The 25,016-nt window shown below is 49.7% G+C and overlaps 2 protein-coding genes across 63 annotated transcripts in view; both read left to right on the top strand.

The window, feature by feature from the left end:
* The first annotated feature begins 1,992 nt into the window (after positions 1 to 1,992).
* PUS1 (pseudouridine synthase 1) lies at positions 1,993 to 19,833 on the top strand. Of its 13 annotated transcripts, none has more exons than XM_084993533.1 (7): positions 1,993 to 2,033; positions 2,832 to 3,063; positions 6,384 to 6,521; positions 9,147 to 9,249; positions 10,910 to 11,026; positions 16,382 to 17,073; positions 19,502 to 19,833. In XM_084993533.1, exons 6-7 carry the CDS (start codon positions 16,447 to 16,449, stop codon positions 19,547 to 19,549), a joined length of 675 nt encoding a protein of 224 aa, XP_084849659.1. In that variant the 5' UTR covers positions 1,993 to 2,033; positions 2,832 to 3,063; positions 6,384 to 6,521; positions 9,147 to 9,249; positions 10,910 to 11,026; positions 16,382 to 16,446; the 3' UTR covers positions 19,550 to 19,833. The 13 variants fall into 13 exon arrangements, with proteins under 13 accessions (XP_084849659.1, XP_084849657.1, XP_084849655.1 ...); XM_084993531.1 differs by having other exon boundaries at positions 1,993 to 2,165; XM_084993529.1 differs by having other exon boundaries at positions 1,993 to 2,165; positions 12,262 to 17,073.
* Positions 19,834 to 24,456: 4,623 nt separating this feature from the next.
* EP400 (E1A binding protein p400) overlaps positions 24,457 to 25,016 on the top strand; it is a 106,740-nt gene continuing 106,180 nt past the window's right edge. For all 50 annotated transcript variants that reach the window (XM_084993449.1, XM_084993440.1, XM_005670520.4 and 47 more), the window contains exon 1: positions 24,457 to 24,548. The gene's annotated coding sequence lies outside the window, so the exon portion shown is untranslated. The remainder of the gene's footprint in view (positions 24,549 to 25,016) is intronic.

The raw sequence follows: 25,016 nt of genomic DNA, 5'->3' as shown, positions 1-25,016 counted from the left end.
TCTTTGTCAGCAACCACTGATCCACTTTCTTTCCTGTGGATTGCTTGTTCTGGACATTTCTTACACAATGGACCTATGAACAAGGCAGGGGTTGGGGGTGCAGACCCCCTATGCAGTTGAAAATCCACAAATAACATTAAAGTTACCTTTACCCATTCGTAATTATACAGCTGTAGACTCAACCATTGGCAGGTCCAGGTGTGCTGCGGTTCACATTCAGTGAAAACAATTCTTACATAGGATGGATCCACACATTCGAACCTGTGTTCAAGGGTCAACTGTAAACAGAATCATACACACTTGTGGCCTTGTACATCTGGCTTTTTTTACTGAATGTGTTTTCAAGGTTCACTTCTGGTCAAAGCATGTGTATTTCTGAGTCATTTATGTATATACATGTAGAGAAATATATTTTTCATTATGGTTTATTACAGGATACTGAATATAGTACCTGTGCTATACAGTAGGACTTTGTTTTTTCTGTTTGTTTGTTTGTTTTTTGCTTTTTCTAGGGCCACTCCTGTGGCATATGGAGGTTCCCAGGCTAGGGGTCTAATCGGAGCTGCGGCCACCGGCCTACACCAGAGACATAGCAACACAGGATCTGAGCCGAGTCTGCAACCTACACCACAGCTCACAGCAACGCCAGATCGTTAACCCACTGAGCAAGGCCAGGGATCGAACCCGCAACTTCATGGTTCCTAGTTGGATTCGTTAACCACTGTGCCACGATGGGAACTCCAACGTCTTTATACTGAGTCTTTTTTTTTCCTTTTAGGCCAACCCATGGCATATGGAAGTTCCTGGGCCCAGGATTGAATCTGAGCTGGAGCTGCCACCACAGCTTCAGCAACACCAGATCTTTAACTATGCCAATCTGGGGATGGAACTGGTGCCCCCACAGAGATAAGCCGGATCATTAAACCACTGTACCATAGCAGGAACTCTTGTACTGAGTCATTTTTTACATGGCATTTACTACTTTATAACACTGTTTTAGGAGTTCCTTTGTGGAGCAGTGGGTTAAGAATCTGGCATTGTCATTGCAGTGGCTTGCTTCTGTGGCGTGGGTTCTATCCCTGGCCCGGGGAACTTCCACATAGGTGTGGCCAAAAACAAATAAAAAAGCCGCACACTTTTACAGATTGGTTTGTCGTCATCTGTCCCCCCTCTGGAATGGAAACTTTCCTAGGGTAGGGGTTTTGCTCACTAGTCTATTCCTAATATCTGGAGGTGCTGGGAACATAGTAGGTGCTCAGTAAATATCTACTGGCCAGATAGCCATCTCAGGTCTGGGTCCCTTCAGTAGCACTTTCTTCCACCTTAACCCCCGCTCTGTGTCTCACTCTGCCTCCATACAGTGACACCTGTGGCACTTCCCAAACCCATTTGTCTTTCACCAGTTCCTGGGAGGTCCTCACTTCCAGGAGCCCAGCATGACTCACTCTCTTCCCTGGCGTTTCTGCACCTCTCTGTACCTCAGCTTCCTCACCTGTAAAATGGGAACAAGAGAAACTTACTCAAGGTTTCCTGGGGATTGAATAAGATAAAACGCCTCAAGCGACTACAACAGCATTTGGCACATAGCAAATGCTTTATTATGACGGGTTTGATACTAAAAGGTCTGGGAAGGCGCTGGTCTGCACGTGGTTGAAAGTATACCAGGGATGGTGCTGTGTGATTTCAGGCAAGGGGCTCAGCCTCTCTGTCCCTCGGTTCCTCTTCGATAACAAAGTGCTCGCTCCTTTAGGCGGGTTAAGGGAAGGAAAGAGCCAACGCGTGTAACACAGCGCCTATAAGTGTCCGCTGTTACGAAGGTTCGGTCGCTCTAAGACGGCGCAGCTCGGCGACCAGCCGGGCTTCTACGGCGAGGAAGGCCCGCCCCCCGAAAAGCCACGCCCCCAGCCACCAAGCTCCGCCCTAAGCCCCACCTCGCCCAGAAGGACTTTTGTCCACGTCCGGCCACCGTCCGGCCGTGTGCTCCATTTCCGCCTTCTCCCACGTGGTCCGGCTCGGGCTCAGTCCGCAGCGTCGTGAGTGGGGCTGGGTCGGGGCGCGCCCCACTGGTCCCAGCGTGGGTGCTTGGTGTCTCACCGACTCCTGGGGGGAAGCCGGCCGGGCGAGCGAGAGGACAAGGGGGACCAGGAGGGACTGGGAGGTCAGAGGTCAGCCTGGGGGTCAGGGGACGTCGGAGGTTATCCGCAGGCGGAACTGGAGTGTGAGAGGGTCCTGAAGGAGGTTGGAGCTCAGGAGGGGCGGAGCTGGAGCGTGAGGGGTCTTGGGGAGGTCAGAGTTCAGAGGGCGGGGCTGGAGCGGTGAGGTGGTCGGAGTTCTGCAGGGCCGGGCTGGTGTGTAGGGGCCGCGGGGAGGTCGGGGTTTAGAGGGCCCGGGCTGGTGCGCCCAGGGGGAGGTCAGGGGTCGGGCGCGTGCCCCCCCCGCCCCCCGCCACTCTCGGCCCTGCATGGGGCTCCCCAACCTGTGGGCGGCGGCCTGGGCCCTAAGGAGAGTCTGCGGACCGTGGACCCCGCGCCTTGGACCGCGCCTCCTCTGGTAATGACAGCGCACTTGTCCGTGACCCTGGTGTAGCACGCCCGACTGCATGCCCGGCCCAGCGCTAAAAGTCCTAATCGCGTATAGTGCTGTCATTGCTCCGTTTCTCGGACAGTGAAACCGAGGCCCAAGTTGGTGGTTGGGCAAAGTCTCCAGTTAGCGCCCAGCTGGGATTTGAATTCGGTGGTCAGCCTAGGGAGTTTACCAGACCATGCTGCCACCATTACTCCTTCCCTGTGCCCTTCCTTCTGTGTTGCTCACACCCGCCCCTGTCTTTTCAGTTTGCCCCCCATGGCGGGGAATGGGGAGGCCCCGGTGCCAGTGGGGACTGGGCAGGAACAGGACAAGAAGGCCCGGAGTGGCTGGCAGGGTGCTGCCAGGATCTGGGAGGAAACAGAACAGCAGGCAAAAAAGCTCAAGAGCAGCGAGGATGGGGAGCAGCGCAGGAAGCTGCCCAAGCGGAAGATTGTTCTGCTCATGGCCTATTCCGGGAAGGGCTACCATGGCATGCAGGTAAGGGTGTGCTGAGGGCCTGGGCAGCTCCAGCTTCTCTCACAGCTGCCCTGTGCTTCCAGCAGGAACCTCAGAGTCACGGTTATTCGCTGAGGCATCTCAGGAGGTGGGAGAAGGCAGAGTCTCATTCTTCACCTGCTTTTCAGAGTTATCATGTGGGTCCCACCAAGCAAGATTTATATTTGAATTGAAGCAGCTCTGAGCCCTGCTTTCTCCATGCATCTCTTGGATGCTTGCCAGGGGCATTCACTGGTCTCCCAAGGTGGTTAAGGGCCAAACCCTGCTGCTGACCAGCGGTGTGGCCTTGGGCAGGTGACTGGAGGCTCTGGGTGCCTTGTTTCCTCATCTTTCCTTTTTTTTTTTTTTTTAAGGCCTCACCCTCAGCATATGGAGATTCACAGGCTAGGGGTCCAATTGGAGCGACACCTGCTGGCCTACGTCAGAGCCACAGCAATGCCAGATCCAAGCCACGTCTGCGACCTACACCACAACTCATGGCAACGCCAGATCCTTAAGATCCTTAACTGGCTGAGTGAGGCCAGGGATTGAACCCACATCCTCATGGATCCTAGGTGGGTTCACTAACCGCTGAGCCACAGTGGGAACTCCCCCCCCTTTTTTTTCTTGGCAATGATGTGCAGTGGGATCTTAGTTACCAGACCAGAGATTGAACTTGGGCTGCAGCATTGAAAGTGCCAAGTCCTAACCACTAGACCACCAGGGAACTCCCTCATTTCCCCATCAGTTTTTTTGGCCACACCCAAGGCATGCAGAAATTCTCAGGCCTCGGAGTTCCCATTGTGGCTACAGCTCCGATTAGACCCCTAGCCTGGGAACCTTCATATGCCGCAGGAGCGGCCCTAGAAAAGGCAAAAAGACAAAAAAAAAAAAAAAAAAAAAGAAAGAAAGAAAAATTCTCAGGCCTCAAACCAGCGCCACAGCAGTGACCTGGGCTTTTGCAGTGACAACACTGATACTTACCTGCTGTCCCACAAGGGAACTTCTTGTTTCCCCATATTTAAGATGGGGATAATCGTAGTACTGACTTCATAGGGTGAAAAGATTCACTAGGCTGACCCATACTGGACACTCAAACCCAGGACAGTGCAAGCGAGGCTGAGAAGTGGCAGCTGTTACTCTTTGTTAGATTTGCTAAGGTGGGTGACAGTGACAGTGGGTGTGCAGGCACTTTAGAGTCCCCTGCCCAGCCTAGCCCTGTGGTCCTTTCCTGAAATGCAGGAGGGTCCAGGTGCCCCAACAGATGCACATAAACTTTCTTCTTGTTCCTCGTGTTCAGCACTGTGGCCCTTGAACTTCAGTTCCTTTTTTTTTTTTCCCCCCCTCTCTTTTTAGGGCCACACCCTTGGCATATGGAAGTTCCCAAGCTAGGGGTAGAATCTGAGCTGTAGCTGCCTGCCTACACCATAGCCACGGCAATGCAGGATCCTTAACCCACTGAGCAACGCCAGGGATCAAACCTGCGTCTTCATGGATACTAGTCAGGCTTGTTACCCCTGAGCCAAAATCGGCACTCCTAGTTCCTTGTTATTAAACTTCTTTAAGCTTGACTCACAGGAAAGGGTCCATGGCTATGTAGCGCATCTAACTGAAATGGAAGTTTAAGAAAATAATGTCCAACCTTACCTGTGCTAGCATAACCTTTATTATGAATAATAATAGTAATAAGATACTTTGTATCCTATTTTATATATATATATATATTTTTTTTTTTTGTCTTTTTGTCTTTTTTTTTTGTTGTTGTTGTTGTTGTTGCTATTTCTTGAGCCGCTCCCGCGGCATATGGAGGTTCCCAGGCTAGGGGTTGAATCGGAGCTGTAGCCACCGGCCTGCGCCAGAGCCACAGCAACGCGGGATCCGAGCCGCGTCTGCAACCTACACCACAGCTCACGGCAACGCCGGATCCTTAACCCACTGAGCAAGGGCAGGGACCGAACCCGCAACCTCGTGGTTCCTAGTCGGATTCGTTAACCACTGCGCCACGACGGGAACTCCCTATTTTATATTTTTAAAGTATAGGTTGCAGAAGTTCCCATTGTGGCTCAGCGGTAATGAGCCCAACTAGTATCCATGAGGATGCGGGTTCGATCCCTGGCCATTCTCACGGGGTTAAGGATCTGGCATTGCCCTAAGCTGTTGGTGTAGGTCATAGATGCAGCTTGGATCCCACATAGCTGTGGCTGTGGTGTAGGGAGGCAGCTGCAGCTGCAGCTCCCATTCGACCCCTAGCCTGGGAACTTCCATATACTGCAGGTGTGGCCCTAAAAGCAAAAAAAGTTTAAAAAATGAGACCATGAGACCAATTTGATGACTACTGGTAAAGTGTGACAACGGGCGGAATCACTGCTTCAATCTAAGTTACCTGTGCTCCTTTGTGTATGTTTAAATGCTTTTTGAGGATGGTTTTGATTTCATGCATTTTCGCCTTATGCACTGTCTTGAGAATTTTGCCTGTGTCTCACCATCTTCTCTTTGCCCTAGTTTCCCCATTAGGGGACTGAGGGGTGACAGTGACAGTAATTCACAGGGCCGACAGAAGGACAAGTTGAGATATGTGGAAGGATTGTTATCCCTGTTTCTTAATATCCATTGTGATCACTTGAGGAACATTTATAACTTCTTGCTGACTAACAGAGGGGACTTGAGTTGCAGTGGGAACTGTAAGGCAGCCTTTGGGAAGAACACCCCACCCACACACACACCCCTGCTGTGGTGACTCTGGGTGAAGTGCTTGTAGGCCTGTGTCCTTTGTGTTGGAAAGGTTTTCTTTGAGAAGGTCGGACTGGTGATCTCGGTGATGTCATAGGGTCATGCAGGTCCCAGACTAGGATTCCATTCTCACAGCATGTCCCTGCCGCATTGGGTGCTGGCAGTACCCTGAGTGGCTTCCTCCTTTAGCATAGGGGCCCACTGCCTGCAGTAAAGAGGGAAAGGGTCCCTGGGGTGATGAGGGAAGGCTCCTTTTTTAACCAGATGCTGCAGACAGATGAGGTGTCTCCAGCAGGAGCGGTGATGGTTTCTCATCTGACCAGCTAGGGCAGGGGGGTGATGTCTCAGGTGATGCCTTCTGTTGGCTGCCCAGGGTGAGGAGTTTCTAGGACTGTGGGCACCCTCAGGTGGCTCTCCTACTTCCTGTGGGACAGGAGATAACTGCAGAGTCTCTCCATGCCCACAGGTGTGGTCCCTGTGCTGCCGGGTATGGACCCACAGCACATGCCCCTCCCCGGCCCAGCCCCGGCCCAGCGTCTCTTACTTGTGGGTAGTGGCCGAGTGAAAAGCAATTTTTTTTCTCTTTTTCTCAGAGGAATGTTGGGTCCTCACAATTCAAGACCATTGAAGATGACCTGGTGTCCGCCCTGGTCCGGTCGGGTTGTATTCCTGAGAATCACGGGGAAGACATGAGGAAAATGTCCTTCCAGCGCTGCGCCAGGACTGACAAGGTAGGCAGTTTCCCTGCCTCTCACAGGTGTGAGCAGCATGGAACCCGCTAGTCTGTGTTTTCTGTTTACTCTTGTCCCACTTTCCATCTAAGCATCTTGATCTGACAAGATTCACTTGGTTGTGGGAGTTCCCCCTGTGGCACGACGGGATTGGCAGCATCTCTGCAGCAGCAGGAAGCAGGTTTGATCCCTGGCCCAGCACAGTGGGTTAAGGGACCCAGTGTTGTTGTAACTGCGGTGTAGGTTGCAACTATGGCTCAGATTTGATTCCTGGCCTGGGAACTCCATATGTTGTGGGGCAGCCAAAAAAGAAAAAAAAAAGGATTCTTTTGGTTACGAATGACAGAGGCACAAATCAAACTAGTCTAATTGGAAAAAAAGTTGTTGCCATGTGTGACCAAGAAGCCTGGGCATTTCTGGCCCAGGTGAGGCTAGAGTCATGTGCTCTCTGCCACAGGACCTTGTGTCCTCGTGGTCTGAGCTTTCTCCTCTGTCGCTCTTGCAGATGGCAGGGTGGCCACAACACCTGCCTTAGATCCCTCTGTCTCAGGCTTGTGATACAGGTTGGACCATGTGGCTGCAGAGGCCCACCAGTGGGTGTGATGTTAAATTTTTTAGTAGCTACAGTCAAAAGGGAAAAGGAAACAGATGGAACAGGTTTGCACGATCAATTTTATTTAATTTAGTATATCAAGATAGTCTTATTTAAACGTGTAATCAACGTAAAAAATGATTCATGAGGGAGTTTCCATTATAGCTTATCAGGTTAAGAATCTGACTAGTATCCATGAGGATATGGTTCGATCCTTGGCTTCACTTAGTGGGTTAAGGATCTGGCGTTGCTGTGAGCTGTGGTGTAGGTCAGCAGCTATAGCTCCGATTTGACTCCTAGCCTGGGAACTTCCATATGCTGCAAGTGCAGCCCTAAAAAGACCAAAAAGAAAAAAAAAAGAAAGATTTAAAAAAAGGCTTTATTGAGCTATGATTCACTCCCATATATTTTGCCCATTTAAAGAGTATAATTCATTGGATCTAGTGTTTTCTCAGAGTTGTGCAGCCATCATTACAGTCAGTCACAGAACATTTTCATCATACCTAAAAGATCCTTGTCCCCTTTATTTTTATTTTTTTATTTACAATTTTTTTTTTTTGGCTGCGCACACAGCATGTGAATGTTCCAGGGCCAGGGAAGGAATCTGCAGTACAGCAGCGACCAGAGCTACTGCAGTGACAGCACCAGATCTTTTTTTTTTTTTTTTTTTTTTTTGTCTTTTTGCTATTTCTTGGGCCGCTCCCGCGGCATATGGAGGTTCCCAGGCTAGGGGTCGAATCGGAGCTGTAGCCGCCGGCCTATGCCAGCGCACAGCATGTGGGATCCGAGCCACGTCTGCGACCTACACCACAGCTCACGGCAACGCCGGATCCTTAGGCCATTGAGGAGGCCAGGGAACCAACCTGCAACCTCATGGTTCCTAGTCAGATTCGTTTCCGCTAAGCCATGACAGGAACTCCTGACATATCATTTCTAATATGCCTTGATTTTTGGTATTGGCCCAGTATCTAACCAAGGGTCAGTGATTGCATTTAGTTGCCATGTCTTTTGAGTTTCCTAAAATGGTCTTCTTGCCTCCTTTTTGTTTTTCCTGAAATGATGTTTTTGGACAGTTCAGGCCAATTATTCTGACAGATGTCCTCAATGTGTATTTGATTGTTCTTATGACTGGATTCAGGCCAAAAAGGATTTTTGGTAGGTATATTACTTGTATTACATGGTGTTCTATTACCTTGCATATATTTAAACAAATCCCGGAGTTCCTTAATGGCTCAGTGGGTTAAGGACCCAGCATTGTCACTGCTGTGGTGAGGGTTCATTCCCTGGCCCCAGAACTTCTACATGCTGTGGGACCCTTCCCCGACCCCCTGCAAAATGAACAAAAAAACCTTTTTAGGAAATGTGATTGTAGTGAGTAGAAAGGTGCATGCAGGGTCAGCATAAAGTAGAACAGATGATTCTACAGCAGACACCTGGGTAATCTCCACTCAGGTCAACATGGGACTCTGCCCACATTTCAGGAGCCCTCCTTGTCCACCCCATCACACCACTCCCCTTCCCCAGACCTTGCTGCCATATTGATGAAAACTCCCTTTTGGAAGAAAGGTATAATGTACAAATGGTAAAGTGTGCTCACGCTAAGCACAGAGCTTGATCAGTTTTCCTTGCTTAACCAGCACCCCATCCCTGCAAAGGAACTGCTCTTTTGACTTAGGTGGCAACCTCTTCCTTGCTCTGTCCCAGAGTTTTGTCCTCTAAGTTGCATTTTCTTTTTTTCATAAGTCCTGAGAGTCACATCCAAGGTGGGACTTTTATTTCGTATCTGCATGATGTCACATATTCGTTCCCTGGTGTACGTAATATTTTGAAGGTTGTGGTGTACTTAAGCTCTTGGGATATAGAGAGCTGTTCTTATATCTGATTATTCACTTCAGACACGTTTCTAAAAGTAGAATTCCTCCATGGAAGGATGTAGGGTGTGCTGGTCCTTCTGCTGAAGAGACCAGCCTGTAGAGCGTTGTGCCCGAAGAGCAAGGCCCCAGCTGGCCCTCCCGCATATGCTTCCTTTGCAGGGTGTGTCTGCGGCTGGCCAGGTCGTGTCCCTGAAGGTGTGGCTGATTGATGACATTTTAGAAAAGATCAACAGTCACCTTCCTTCTCACATTCGGATCCTGGGTAAGTCTTGCAGCGCAGGGGCTGCATGCCCAGTGGTGACCAGGCTTGCTGGTGAAACGCCTTTTCACCAGATTTCTCTGGTATGGAGAGAAGACACAGTGTGATTGCTTGGCAGTTGGTGGGAGTGGTTGTCCATCATCTGTAAAAAGAGTTCAGTATTCCTGCCTCCTTCAGAAAGGGGCACAGCTGGATAGACAGACTTTGAAAGGCCATTGGTACAACATTTCGGTGCTGCATGTGCCTCGTTTTGACCAGATGCTTGGATATGAAAGTCCAGATTTTATAGAGTTAAAGCAGGGACAATTATTCTCTTTTGAGAGAGTCCCAATAATGAGATTTCTAGGTCTTCTTTTTAAAAAATTCCATTCTGACTCTCTTCGCCTTTTTCTTTTAACTTTTTTTGTTTTTATTTATTTATTTATTTTTGCTTTTTAGGGCCGCACCTGCGGCATATGGAGGTTCCCAGGCTAGAGGTCTAATCGGAGCTACAGCTGTCTTTCTATGCCACAGCAATTTGGGATCTGAGCTGTGTTTGTGACCTACACCAGAGCTCACGGCAATGCCAGATCCGTAACCCACTGAGCGAGGCCAGGGATCAAACCTGCAACCTCATGGTGCCTAGTCGGATTTGTTACCACTGTGCCACGATGGGAACTCCTGACTCTCTTTGCCTTTTAGGTGACATATTTATAGCGTTCTTCATTAATGTGGTATTGGGATGGCTGGGTGTGGCTCTTCTTGCTTCTGTTTCTCTTTGTCCTATCCTTTTTTCCCCTTTTTCTACCTTCCTTTTGGATTAATTGATATTTTTGTAATTACATTTAATTGCCTTGGTTAGCTTATTATCTGTGACTCACTATGGTTTTTTTTAGTGATTGCTTTAGAGTTTAAAGCAAGGGTCAGCAAACCTTTTCTGTTTCTTTCTCTTTTTTTTTTTTAACTTCTTTTGTCTCTTTTTTTAATTTTAATTTTTTTTTTGGCTTTTTCTGCAAAGGGTTAGGTAGTAAAATATTTTTGGCTGTTGTCTGTGTTGCTTGTTGTTCATTTTTTTTTTTTTTTTAAACCACCCTTTTGGGAGTTCCCATCGTGGCTCAGTGGAAATGAATCCGACTAGGAACCGTGAGGTTTCGGGTTCGATCCCTGGCCTCGATTAGTAGGTTAAGGATCCAGCATTGCCATAAGCTATGGTGTAGGTCACAGAGGTGTCTCGGATCTGGTATTGCTGTGGCTCCGGTTTAAGCCGGCAGCTACAGCTTCGATTAGACCCCTAGCCGGGGAACCTCCATATGTTTCGGCCCTAAAAAGACAAAAATAAATAAATAAATAAATAAATAAATATATAATTAATTAAATTAAATAAAACCACTGTTTCAGAGTTCCTTCCTGTTGTGGCTCAGCGGTAACGAACCTGACCAGTATCCATGAGGATGCAGGTTGGATCCCTGACCTCAATCAGTGGGTTGAAGATCCGGTGTTGTCATGAGCTGTGATGTGGGTTGCAGACATGGCTCAGATCCCTTGTTGCTGTGGCTGTGGCACAGGCTGGCAGCTACAACTCCGATTAGACCCCTAGCCTAAGAACTTCCATATGCCGCAAATGTGGCCCTAAAACGACAAAAGAAAACCAAAAAAGCCCATGGTTTTGGTTATTATTTGCCAGGTCCTGTGTTAAAGCATCCATTGCTCACTTACTACAGCCTCCTTCAAGTGGAGCCAGGCCACTTGGTGTATGTCTAATACCTGCAGACACCCACTAGCACCTCTTCGGCTCTTGTGGGTAGGTATTTTATGTCTCCCTATGTCATAGCCCCCATGCTGCATTGTTACTGTTCTCTTGTAAGCAGCCAGTTTAAAAAAGGTGTTTTGTTTTGTTTTGTTTTTGTTTTTTTGGCATGCGGAAGTTCCCAGGCTGGGGATTGACCCCACACCACAGCAGTGACAATGCCAGATCCTTAACTGCTAGGTCACCAGGGGACTCCCAAATGCTTTTTCATGTTTTTTTCTTAAAGGGCTGCATCTGCGGCATATGGCAGTTATCAGGCTAGGAGTCGAATCAGAGCTGCAGTTGCTGGCCAGCTCCACAGCCCTGGCAATGCCAGGTCTGAGCTACATTTGCCAGATCCTTAACCCACTGAGGGAGGCCAGGGATCAAACCCGCATCCTCATGGATACCAGTCACGTTCTTTTTTTTTTGTCTTTTAGGGCTGCATCTGTGGCATGTGGAGGTTCCCAGGCCAGGGGTCCAGTCAGAGCTGTAGCCGCTGGCCTATGCCAGAGGTACAGCAAAGGTGGATCCAAGCCGTGTCTGCGACCTACACCACAGCTCAGGACAACACCGGATCCTTAACCCACTGAGTGAGGCCAGGGATCAAACCTGAAACCTCATGGTTCCTAGTTGGATTTGTTTCTGCTGCACCACGATGGGAACTCTACTAGTCAGGTTCTTAATCCGCAGAGCCACAACAGTAACTCCCTTAATGCTTTTTACAATTGAAATATAATCGGTGTATAACAAACTGCATATTTAATTATACAATTAAAAGGTTTCAAGGAGTTCCCACCATGGCACAGTGGGTTAAGCATCTGACTGCAGCGCCTTGGGTTGCTGCAGAGGTGCGGGTTCAATATCTGGTCTGGTGCAGTGGGTTAAAGGATGTGGCATTGCTGCAGCTGTAGTGTAGGTCCCAGGTATGGTTTGGATTCAGTCCCTGATCTGGGAACTTCCATATGCTCTGGGTTTGGCCATGAAAAAAAAAAAATGGTTTTGTTCTTTGCATTGAGCCTGGTTAAAGATTCCCGCACGTTGTGGTGTGTGGCTAGTTTATTCCTTTCCACTGTGGCCTGGTTTTTCATTCTACAAGTTTACTGGTTTACCTGGTTTTTCATTCTACAAGTTTACATTTGGTGGTGGTGGGGGAGACATGCTTCCAGCTTGGGGCTGTTACAGATAAAGCTGCCATGAACTTTTGGTTCCAGCATAAATAAGATTCTTTTTCTTTTTTTGCTTTTTAGGGCTACACGTGTGGTATATGGAAGGAAGTTCCCGGGCTAGGGATTGAATAGAAGGTACAGCTGCTGGCCTACACCATAGCCATGAGAATGTGGGATCCGTGCTGCATCTTCGACCTACACACCTCAGCTCCTGGCAATGGCAGTGCCAGATCCCTGACCCTCGGATGGAGGCCAGGGATTGAACCCACATCCTCATGGATATTAGATTTGTTTCCACTGTGCCACAAAGGAAACTCCCATAAATAGGATTCTGACTTCAAAGTCACAACCCTTGTTGTTGGATACTTGGTCCACTATTTTTTTTTTGTCTTTTCTAGGGCCACTCCTGAGGCATATGGAGGTTCCCAGGCTAGGGGTCTAATCGGAGCTGTAGCTGCTGGCCTACACCACAGCCACAGCAATGTGGGATCTGAGCAGCGTCTGTGACCAACACTACAGCTCACGGCAATGCCAGATCGTTGGCCCACTGGGCAAGGCCAGGGATCGAACCCGCAACCTCATGGTTCCTAGTCGGATTCGTTAACCACCGCGCCACGACAGGAACTCCACTTGGTGCACTATTGAATTCATTTTTAGTATAACAAAGTTTTATTTATTTATTTTGGCCCCGCCCACAACATGTGGAAGTTCCTGGGCCACATTTATTGTACTGTGGTCTTTCTCTGCCTCTTGAGGATAATTCCATTCTGAAAACCTCCTCCTGGAGTAAATCCTCTTGAAATCCTTTTTTTTTCTTATTAGGGCTGCACCCAAGGCATATGGAAGTTTCTGTGTTAGGAGTGGAATTGGAGCTATAGCTACCAGCCTATGCCACAGCCACAGCAATGCCAGAACCAAGCCACGTCTGTGACCTATGCCATAGCTCATGGTAATGCTGGATCTTTAACCCACTGAGTGATGCCAGGGATTGAACCCACATCCAAATGGATACTCGTCCAGTTCTTAACCTGCTGAGCTACAATGGAAGCTCCTTAAAGTCGTATTTATTGCCTCTTTACCATTTGCTTCCTCAAGAAATATGAATTATTCTAACGTGTGTCATGGGTTAGTCCCCAGCCCTGCTAAAACAATACCACGCCCTACACAATTCTTTCAGCCCTAAGCACTACTTATCCTAACGTGATACAACAAGGCCGTTTCCCTCATTAACGGCCCAGCAGTGCGGTCTTCTGCCAGCGTTTTTCACTCTTCGCTTGGCAGTTGTGTTCTGCACCAGGGAAATATGCTCACAAAGCACACTTGTGATGCTCAGTGTTGATGGAATTCTTTTTTTTTTTTTGCTTTTTTAGGGCTGCCCCGGTGGCATATGGAGGCTCCCAGGCTAAGGGTCCAATCGGAGCTGCAGCTGCCAGCCTACGCCATAGCCACAGCAACGCCAGATCCAAGCCAAGTCTGCAACCTATACCACAGCTCATGGCAATGCTGGATCCTTAACCCACTAAGTGAGGCCAAGGATCTAACTCACGGATCCTAGTCAGGTTCGTTAACTGCTGAGCCATGAAGGGGACTCCGATGGAATTGACTTTTTTTTTTAATTTTTTTTTTTTTTTTTTGCTATTTCTTGGGCTGCTCCCGCGGCATATGGAGGTTCCCAGGCTAGGGGTTGAATCGGAGCTGCAGCCACCGGCCTACTCCAGAGCCACAGCAATGCTGGATCAGAGCTGCGTCTGCAACCTACACCACAGCTCACGGCAACGTCAGATCCTTAACCCACTGAGCAAGGGCAGGGACCGAACCCGCAACCTCATGGTTCCTAGTCGGATTAGTTAATCACTGCACCACAACGGGAACTCCTTTAATTTATTTTTAATTTTTTATTACTCAATGAATTTGTTACATTTATAGTTGTACAATGATCATCACAATCTTACTTTATAGGATTTCCATTCCACAACCCCAGTGGATCCCCCCACCTCCTGAACTGTCTCCTTCGGAGACCATAAGTTTTTCAAAGTCTGTGAGTCAGCATCTGTTCTGCAAAGAAGTTCAGTCTGTCCTTTTTTCAGATTCCACATGTCAGTGAAAGCATTTGATGTTGGTGTCTCATTGTATGGCTGACTTCACTTAGCATGATAATTTCTAGGTCCATCCATGTTGCTAAAATGCTGGTATTTCATTCCTTTTAATGGCTGAGTAGTATTCCATTGTGTATATGTACCACATCTTCTTGATCCACTCCTCTGTCGATGGCATTTAGGTTGTTTCCAAGTCTTGGCTATTGAAAACAGTGTTGCAGTGAACATTGGAGTACCTGTGTCTTTGCGAGTCATGGTTTTCTCTGGGTAGATGCCCAGGAGTGGGATTGCTGGATCAAATGATGGTTCTCTTTTTAGTTTTCTGAGGAATCTCCATACTGTTTCCACAGTGGTTGCACCAATTTACAATCCCACCAACAGTGTACTGGGGTTCTTTTTTCTCCACGCTCTCTCTAGCACTTATTGTTTGTAGACTTTTTGATGATGGCCATTCTGGCTGGTGTAAGGTGGTACCTCAGAGTGGTTTTGATTTCCATTTCTCTGATAATGAGTGATGTTGAACATCTTTTCATGTGTTTTTTGGCCAACTGTATGTCTTCTTTGGAGAACTGTCTGTTTAGATTTTCTGCCCATTTTTTGATGGGGTTGCTTGTTTTTTTTGGTATGGAGCTGCACAAGGTGTTTATAAATTGTGGAGATTAATTCCATTCTGTGGGCTGTCTTTTTGTTTTGTTTAGGGTTTCCTTTGCTTTTAAGTTTGATTAGGTCCCATTTGTTTATTTTTGCTTTTACTGTCATTACTCTAAGAGGTGGATCTGAGAAGATGTCAGAGTGTTTGGCCTTTGTTTCCCTCTAAGTTTTATAGTGTCTAGTCTTATATCTAGGTCTTTAATCCATTTTGAGTTTATTTTTATGTATGACATTAGGGAGTGTGGAATTGAATTCTTAATGCAGACAAAAAAAATAAGATTACCCCAAATCAAACACATAGCAGAGACAGAAACAGGGAGGGTGTGGAGGCGGCCTTGAACAGGCAGCCCCAGGGCAGGGGTGTGTGTTCCTGCCTGGCTGCTGAGAAGGGCAGGATTCAAATCCAATCCTGTAAGTATGGAGCCAGACTTGGCCTCTGTCACTGCTCATGAGATGGACCCTCAGCCTCAGGTCGTGACTTTAACGTGAGGACAGCCACACGGCACCTAGTGTCCAGGGGCACAGAGAGCGCTTATTGGTCTCCAGCTCTGGAAGTCACCCCCGCTAACAGGTCTTGGGATTCTTTTAGAAATTTTCTATATAAATACAGACATAATCCATATGTTTGCATTCTTTTCACAAAGAGAATTCCTCTGCGTATAGGTTAGTTTTTTTTTCGTTTTTTTTTTTTTTTTTTTTTTGCTTTTTAGGGCCACACCTATGGCATATGGAAGTTCCCAGGCTAGGGGTTGAATCAGAGCTGCAGCTGCCCGCCTACACCACAGCCACAGCAACGCCAGATCCAAGTCATGTATGCGACCTACACCACACCTCATGGCAACACTGGATCCTTCACCCACTGAACAAGGCCAGGGATTGAACCTGCATCCTTGTGGATACTAGTTGGGTTCATTTCCACTGAGCCACAATGAAACTCCCTGTAGTTCTCCATTTTGCTTTTATTCCCACCTACTAGTTAACATATTTGTTGAGTACCTGCTCTGTCCAGTCGGCACCCAAAGGTGTGGTCTTCATTCCTAGAGACATGCCATCTTGTCTCCAGGGGCTGCCTCCAGCCTCATTCTACAAATATCTAGAACCTGTCATTTTCCTCCCTTTGGACTTTTTGTTTCCCACTTTTTCTGCTATTGAACTCACTGTCTGCTGCCTCTGGCCTCAACTGTAGGATGACTTCTGACACTCGGGTTCCGGGTCACAGTCACCGTCTGGTGCATGTGTGCCTGTGTGGCAGCTGTGCCCGGTCATGCCAGCGTCAGGATGTCCAACACCTTTGCCCACCCTGGGTTTTAACAAGAGCCTGTGTTTTTGTGCGGGTTGGTTTGGCTCTGAGCTTGAGCATCTGGAGGGCTTGAGGGCTCAGTGCCTAGAATCCGGGTCTCCCAGCCCCAGGCGGGGCACTGTCAGCATCTCCTCATTGACTCCCCTCTCCCCAGGACTGAAGAGGGTCACAGGCGGCTTCAACTCTAAGAACAAGTGCGATGCCAGGACCTACTTCTACATGCTGCCCACGTTCGCTTTCGCCCACAAGGACCATGATGTGCAGGACGAGACGTACCGGCTGAGCACAGAGACGCTGCAGCGTGTGAACCGGCTCCTTGCCTGCTATAAGGGCACCCACAACTTCCATAACTTCACCTCACAGAAGGGGCCACGGGAGCCCAGTGCCCGGCGCTACATCCTCGACATGTTCTGCGAGGAGCCCTTCGTGCGTGAGGGCATGGAGTTCGCAGTGATCAAGGTCAAGGGCCAGAGCTTCATGACGCATCAGATCCGGAAGATGGTGGGCCTGGTGGTGGCCATCATCAAGGGCTACGCGCCCGAGAGCGTGCTGGAGCGCAGCTGGGGGGAGGCGAAGGTGGACGTGCCCAAGGCGCCAGGGCTTGGCCTGGTCCTGGAGAGGGTGCACTTCGAGAAGTACAACCAGCGCTTCGGCCACGATGGGGTACACGAGCCACTGGACTGGGCACGGGAGGAGGCGGAGGTCATGGCCTTCAAGGAGCAGCACATCTACCCCACGATCATTAGCACCGAGCGCCACGAGAAGTCCATGGCCCAGTGGCTGAGCACCCTGCCCATGCACAACTTCAGCGCCACCGCCCAGGAGGCGGCTGGCCTGGGCTCCAAGGTGGGGCTGGGGCCTTGGGTGGCTGGGGGTCAGGGGGGCCAGGGGGACTAGGGGGGTCATAGTGTTGGGGGGTGGGGACCATGGGGGCTGGGGCTGGCCCTTCTAGGAACTCAGGCAAGTGCCATCTATATCCATCATTGTCATGGCTAAGCTTCTAGCCCACTCTGCCCCCTTTGTCATTGTGTCCTTTGTCTTGAGCAAGCTGAGTTACCAAGAGATGCACCACTCCCCCAGGGTCACACCAGTGGGAGGAGCAGAGTTAGGGCATTGGACCTGGTGGCCAGCATCCTGGCACTTACCCCCTGCCATGCACTTAGTGACTCTGGGTGAGGGACATGTTCCGTGACCCATCTTCCCATTCTTGAGGTGGAGATGCCAGTAGGTTGTCCTTCTCTGGCTGACGTTGCTGGTCATTTGGCACGTATCTGGCCCCAGAACTCAGGGTCACTTGAGGGGAGGCCCCCGGTATGCTGAGCAGCCAGGTGGTATTCCCTCGCCCTCTCTGAGTGGCTTTCCTATGCAGGCCTGCAGTGCTCCTCTCTGCCCCAGAGGGGGCACAGGCTGCACCTAGACTCTGCTTCTGGACCAGCCTCCCCAGAGCCCCGCTGGTCAGGTGGCTCTGCTCCATGAGCACAGGGGCCAGGCGTGCCTCCCTTCCCTACTCTTAGTAGGACCCAGGTCAAGGTGTCACGCATCTGTTAGTTAACTGCCAACCTTATTTTAGAAGAACAGCCATGATTTGTGGTGTTGTAGCTAACAGTTAATATCTTACTTTAGCTCTCAGTTCTTTACCCTGAGGTGAGAGAAGTCCCCAAAACCCATGTTCTCTTGCTGGCCCAGCTGGCTTTCCAAGGGTGGGATTCTCCCTGGGGCTCTGAGATTTCTTCCCAATAGCTAGATATCCAGAAAAGCACTGTCCTTCCTGCACACCTTGCTTGTGACCTCAAGTGCATACAGGTAAGGGAAATAAGCGAGGTGGGCCAGGTGTAAGAAAAGCAGGAGTGCAGGTCGAGTGGTGAATGGCAGGTAACGTCAGGGACGCCATAGGGATTGGTGGAGACTGTGACAAACAGGAGAGCTCTTGATCCACCTGAAGGGGCTAGTGCAGCTCAGCACCACTTGTGGAAGGGGGCCACAGGTGTTGTCAGAGCTTAAATTTTCTCAAGAGGACCTGGCATTGCAGAATTATATGTGAAATAGTCCACTCTTTTTTTTTTTTTTTGGCTCTGCCTGTGGCATGTGAAAGTTCCAGGCCAGGGATGGAGCCTGTGCCACAGTAATGACAACACCAGATCCTTAACCCGCTGGGCTACCCAGAAACTTGTGAAATGTGCCACTCTTTTTTTTTTTTTTTTTTGTCTTTTTGCGTTTTCTTGAGCCGCTCCCACGGCATATGGAGGTTCCCAGGCTAGGGGTCCAATTGGAGCTGTAGCCACCAGCCTACACCAGAGACACAGCAACGCGGGATCCGAGCTGCACCTGCAATGCCACAGCTCATGGCAACGCCGGATCGTTAACCCACTGAGCAAGGCCAGGGATCGAACCCGCAATCTCATGGTTCCTAGTCGGGATTCGTTAACCACTGTGCCACGACGGGAACTCCCTGCCACTCTTTAAATGTTGACAGTTATTTTCCCAAGCACTGTGAGGCCAAATGGAGCACATGTACAGATTTGACCTGGGGCCCAAACTTTGTCCCCAGTTTGATTCCCAACCAATAGAGGGTCCTGACGATTTACCATCTCTACATACTGCTGAGGGGCTTCTACTTGTCCAGTTCAGTTTTGCAGTAGCCCAACTTTAAGTCCCCAAGGTCATTGCACCTCAGGGGATTTGAAGGAGCCCAGTGAAGACCCCGTCCCTCTCACCTCTTGTCCCCAGCCCCCAGCTTTCCTATACAAGACAGGTATTTTGTTTGTCTGTTGTCTTTTTAGGGCTGTACCCACGGCATATGGAAGTTCTTAGGCTAGGGGTTGAATTGAAGCTGCAGCTGCCAGCCTATCCACAGCCACAGCAACTCAGGATCCAAGCCGTGTCTGTAACCTACACCAAAGCTCACAGCAGCACTGGATCCTTAACCCACAGAGCGAGGCCAGGAATTGAACCCACGTCCTCATGGATACTAGTCGAGTTCATTACTCCTGAGCCACAATGGGAACTCCTCAAGACAGATTCAACATAGTGGATTCAGCATTGTCATTACAGCAACTGCTGTGTGGGGGTTGCTGCTGTGTGGGGGTTCAGTCCCTGGCTTGGGAATTTCCACATGTTGTGGGTGTGGCCAGGAAAGAAAAAGATGTTCTTGAACCAGTTAAGAGAAAGACAAGGGGTCAGCCTGAGCTCTGGCAGCCTTCTTTACAGGGAGGAAGTACCCACTCCCGGGCAGCATGCTCTCCCACAGCCATTTTCCTGTCTGCTTGCTCTGCAGGACCCCAACCCCTTGGAAGGCAGTGAAGGGGATGGTGATAGTGACTGAGGCCTGGGCCATCCCCAGAGCGTAATGGAATTGGCCCATGACACACGCCAGGACCTGCCAGCCTGCTGTTGGCTGTGTGCCTCACCGAGACCTGAGAGCCTCTGAGTGGCCTCCTAACCTCAGGATCTTGAGACCTGCATCATTTGGAGTTTTCATCACAGGGAGAACCTGCTGGGAATCTATTTTCAGCTCACGCGTTGACTACATACACCTCAGCATGTAAAGACGTTATTTTTTTAAAGAAGCGATTTTCTTATTAAATAAGTACAGACTTTACTTAGTCACTTCTTTTACCTTTTTCTTGCTTGCCCTTCATCGAGAGAGATGAAAGGAGCCCCATGCGCTGTGTTAGCAACAGACGCAGCCCCGCCTTCCTGGGAGCCCTGGGACCGGTCACCTGGCGAGTGCGTGTGCCAGTGGGCAGGGCATCGAGAGGCTCTTGGCAGGATTTGCTGTGAGGCTGTCAAGATGGGGCTCAGTAACCAGGCAAGTGGCACAGACAGGAACAGAACAGGGCAGTGGTCAGGCCAGGGGCAGCGGTTGCCAGTGCTGGAGAACCTAGTCCTCTGTGTGTCCACCTGGCCCTCTTCAGCATGTAGTTTTCATCCTGGTCCATCCATCCATCCTTGGTACTGCCCATGTTCCAGACAAGAGGAATGAGGGCAGGAAAAAGATGCACGTCGTTGAATGTGTCCCTTAGCGAGCTCTCCTGGAAGCATGGACAGCAACTTCTTTCCCTCATTGTGTGACACGTGGTCATGTCTGGAAGGGAGGCAGGGAAACACTTTGTATGAAGTGGTGCACTGCCCAAGAGAAGTGATCTGTTAGCAAGGAAGAGGGGACCAGGTGGTGGGCAGGCAGTCAGCAGGTTGGCTGCAAAAGGTGTGGGAGGGTTTCAAGTGGAGAATTGGTGTGTGTGCTATGCCTACATGGCTACATGTGTGCACATGTAATGTATGTGTGCATATGCTGTGTGGTATGTGCTTACCCATGTGTATACACATGCGATATGTAAGTGGTCTGTGCATGTGTATTTACCATTGTGTAATCGTAGGCAAGATGCATGCATGGGTACAGGTGTGCAAGTGATGCATGCATGCATGTGCTGTGGGGTATGTATGTACCCCTGTGTATGCACATGTAGTGTGCAAGTGCTGTGTGTGTGTGTGTAATTGTTGGTGCTGTGAGTGCATGGGTATGTGTGCATGTGTGATGTATGTTGCACATACGTGTGCACAGCGGAGCCGGACAGATCTCTTCCTAGAGACCACTCCCTTTCAGAGAACAGATGGGGCAGGGTGAGTAGAATCAGGGAGGCACCATGGTGGTGGATAGGCCGAGTGAGGTGTGTCTTTGGGTCAGAGAAACAGTAGTGCCTGCTTCTGCCCAGTGGTCTGGAGCTGGGACAGGAGGGAGGGCTTAAGGCTGACTTGGGCTTTGGATTTGAGAACTTGATGAAATGGATCACGTCAACAGGAGGGGTGATCGGGAACAGGATGAACTTGAAGGAGAAATACTGGGGGTTGGCTTTCAGCATGTTAATTTTACCTGTGATGGGGCTTTTGAAGTCACTTCCCAGGCCAGAAAGTAACCTAAAAACAGATGGCATTGTGGGCTTCTTTCCAGGAAAGGCTCCATGGTCTTGGTTTCAGGGTTAAATCAAGCCGCTCTGTTAGTTCCCAGTTTTGACTCCAGGCAGTCAGTGGGTGACTCAGTTAAGTCACTTTGGAGGATCCATGGGTATGTGATATTTTAAAGTAATACATGTTCTTGGAGAAACAATCAGAGTACACAGAAAAGAAGGTGCCTTCCTTCCCTCATTCCCAGTACCTCTCTATAGGTCCCTCCTCTTACTTTTTTCTTGCAGTTCCTTCCAGAAAGCTTTGTGTATATGATCATGTTTGACCCTTTCCTTACACAAATGGTGGCCTTTCTCAGCATATCTGTCATCACAAAAAGTCTACATCATTCTGTGTACATGGTCCACACTACTCAGCTTGCTGGTGGACATTTGTCCAATATTTTATTTTATGCACTGACTATCCTTATACATCCTTGTCCACATATGTGAGTGTTCCCAGATGCAGGCTTGGTGTTCTAATGGGTTTCTAATGGCTACCTCATTTTGACAGTTCTTGCCCTCCATAGAGGTGGTTCAGAATTGGATCCCTGGAGTTTCCATTGTGGCTCAGCAGTAACAAACACGACTAGTATATACGAGGATGTGAGTTCAATCCCTGACCTCACTCAGTGAGGTTAAGGATCCAGTGTTGCTGTGAGCTGTGGTATTAGTGGTGTAGGATGGTGGCTACAGCCCCAATTTTAAATTTATACTCTGGCCACCATGGGAACTTACATGCTGTGGGTGAGGCACTAAAAAGACAAAAAAATAAAACAAAACAAAAAAAAAAACCACAAACAAAAAAACAAAAACAACCAGAATTGGATCCCTACCAGACAGTGCCTGTTCCCCGACTCTGAAGAACACCAGGGAACAAACCCGACCTTGAGGCCGGCTTTTTACTGGGTTCCTTGCTTCTTCCCCAAGTGTGGAAGCCCACTCAGGAAAATGTTGAGTCAGGGGTCTGCATAGTCAGGGTCTCAGTTGTCGGCAACTGGTGATGACTGGCTGATTTAGACAGAAAGCACTGTATCCCTGAGATGCAGGAAGGCAAGCAAAGCTTGAGCTAGCACCACCTCTCCCTGCCCTCCTGGCTCAGGAGGAGCTCAGTGGCCCTCCATATCAGCTGTCCTGGCCGCCCTGCAGATTCCAATGGCGGCCAGAGTGTAAGATGTGCATAGGAACTAGCCATCCAGGAAGATGGTGGGAAAATCATTTAAGCATTTTTTTTTAATTGAAAAAAAAATGTGGGCATTTTCATTGTGGCGCAACAGGTTAAGAAACTGACATAGTGTTGGTGAGGATGATCCCTGGCCTTGCCCAGTGGGTTAGGAATACACCTGCTGCAAGCTGCCATGTAGGTCCCAGATGCAGCTTGGATCTGGGGTTGCTGTGGCTGAGGCAGGGGCCAACGGTTGCAGCTCTGACTCGACAACCCCTGGGAACTTCCACATGCTGCAGTTGCTGTCATAAAAAAGAAAGAAAATTCTTTTTTGGTCGGGCCCATGGCCCATAGAAGTTCCTGGGCCAGACATTGAACCTGTGCCACAGCAGTGACTCGTGCCACAGCAGTGACTCAAGCCATAGCAGTGACAATGCTGGATCCTTAACCCACTAGACCACCAGGGAACTCCTAGAACTCATCCTTTCAAAGGGCACAATTCAGTGCTTAGTAAATTCACAAAGTTGTGCAACCATCAGCACTACCTCATTTCACCTTTTCATCACCCTCCAAACTGAACCCCCCACATCCACCTACAGTCATGGTGGATGCCTATTCTGTCCATTTTATATAAATGGAGTCATATGATATGCGGCCTTTTGTGCCTGGCTTCTTTCACTTAATGTTTTCTAGGTTCACCTATGTTGCAGCTGTGTCAGTATTTCATTTTCTTTTTTTTTTTTTTTTGGCTGAGTAGTATTCCATTACATGGCTATGCCACATTTTGTTCATTTATTAATTAGCTGATGGATATTTGGGTTGTTTCTATTCCTTGGGTATTATGAATAATGCTGCTAAGAATATTTTCATACATACTTTCAGGTGTGGATACGTGTTTTTAATTATCTTGGGTATAGACTTGGGATGGAATTCCTGGGTGATATGTCAATTCCTAACTCTTGTGGAACTGCCAAAACCATTTTTTCAAATGGTTGTCAATTTAAATCTCCACCAGCAGTGTTTGAGGGTTCTGATTTTGCCACATCCTTGTCAATACTTATTATCTGCCCCCCCCCCCTTTTTCTCTTTTTACCACCATACCTACAGCATATCTAAGTTCTCAGGATGGGGGTTAAATCAGAGCTGCAGCTGCAGGCCTATGCCACAGCCACAGCAATGCCAGATCCTTAACCTACTGAGCAAGGCCAGGGATCAAACCCACATTCTCACAGAGACAGTGTCAGGTACTTAATCCACTGAGCCATAATGGGAACTCCGTGTTGTATAAGTTTTTTATTCCGGATACAAGTCCCTTAACAGTTTATGATTTGCGAATTTTTCCCCTCATTCTGTGGGTTGTCTTTTCTTCATGCTGTCATTTGGAGAACAAAAGTTTTAAATTTCGATGATGTCCAACATATCTATTTACTCTTTTGTTATTTGGGGTTTTGTTGTCATATCTAAGAAACCACCGCCGAATCCATGATCTTGAAGATTTGCATCTGTTTCCTTTTGAGTGTTTTGTAATTTTAGCACTTACATTGAAGTCTTTCATCCATTTTTAGTTCACTTTTGCATGTACTGTGAGGCTGCGGTCCAGTGCCACTTTGTTCCAGAGGGATGCTTTTCCTCTACCCCCGCCCCTTTCCGCCCCTCCTCCTCAGGTCCCAGCCCTTCTTTCCCCGCCTGCAGGACCCGGCCCAGCACACAGCTCTTCCCACGAGGCCAGCCCACTTTCCCGCCCCTCGCCCCGCCCAGGGCGTCCGCAAGCACCAGAGCCCGCAGCCGACCCTTCCTCCCAGGCTGGCCGGCCCGACCCATCGGGGTTCCGAGCTATCCTCCCGGGCCTACAGCCGGAGCTCAAAAGGCGCTCCGGAGGGGACAGATGGGCACACGCAGCCCGCGCCGTCGCCGCTAGAGCTCCCCTCACGCAACCTGCACTCTCCACAAACCCCGCGCCTGGCCCGCCGCCGGCCCATCGGCCCGCCTCGTCGCCTTGCCTCTCTAGCCTTTCTGGCCGTCTCGACTCCTCCCTCTCATCCGACGTCATGCCGGGCGCCAAAGCGCAGCTGCGGGCGTGCGTTCCTTCCGGCTCGCCGTAGCAGGCGCGCCGCCGCTTCCTCCGCCCAGGTCCCGGATGTTTCGAGCGGAACGGCGCCTCCAGGACCCAGACCCCAGCCCCAGTTCGACGCGGAGGAGCAGGGCTCAGGCCCCGGGTAGGTGTGGGCGCGGCAGGGATGACGAGTCGGGGCTCGTGTGGCCTATGTCCCGGCCTCGGTCCTCCCTGGAGGCTCCGGACAGGGGCACGGGCTCCGGGGAGGGAGGCCCCGCGCGGTGGGCCGTGGGACGGGGCTGGCTCGGCGCGGGGACTGGCCCGTCGTGATGGGTGACGGGGCGGACGGGCGGCGCTGACGGCCCGTTGCTGGCCGGCCGGTTCCTCAGTGGGAGCAGACCGCGGGGCGCTTCGCATTGTTTTTCTTGCGCGAGATTCGAGTCAGCTTTGGGGCGGGTGCTTTCTTTTTATATGTTCCTCGGACTCGACGTTTGAGCCCTTTCACGGGATGGGGATGATGCCGCTTTGCTTCTTCGTGCGGGGTGTTCCCCCGCAGGTGTGGGAAAAGGTGCCCAGGGCAAGTGGCTTGTCCAGCCAGTCAGCCGGAGATCCGCACGGCGCAGCATCGAGC

This window comes from Sus scrofa, chromosome 14 (assembly GCF_054392235.1).
Source record: "Sus scrofa isolate SSC_HxYL_T2T_F1_AM1 chromosome 14, Sscrofa_HxYL_maternal_Yorkshire_Landrace_v2.0, whole genome shotgun sequence".
NCBI classification, from domain to species: Eukaryota; Metazoa; Chordata; class Mammalia; order Artiodactyla; family Suidae; genus Sus; species Sus scrofa.
This window is presented reverse-complemented; position numbering and strand designations above follow the sequence as displayed.

Coding starts and splice junctions, on each gene's coding strand:
- PUS1 (XM_003132854.6), top strand. CDS start 2,462: ATGGGGCTCCCCAACCTGTGGGCGGCGGCCTGGGCCCTAAGGAGAGTC. Junction 2,551..2,831: donor CTTGGACCGCGCCTCCTCTG/GTAATGACAGCG, acceptor CTGTCTTTTCAG/TTTGCCCCCCATGGCGGGGA. Junction 3,064..6,383: donor AGGGCTACCATGGCATGCAG/GTAAGGGTGTGC, acceptor TCTTTTTCTCAG/AGGAATGTTGGGTCCTCACA.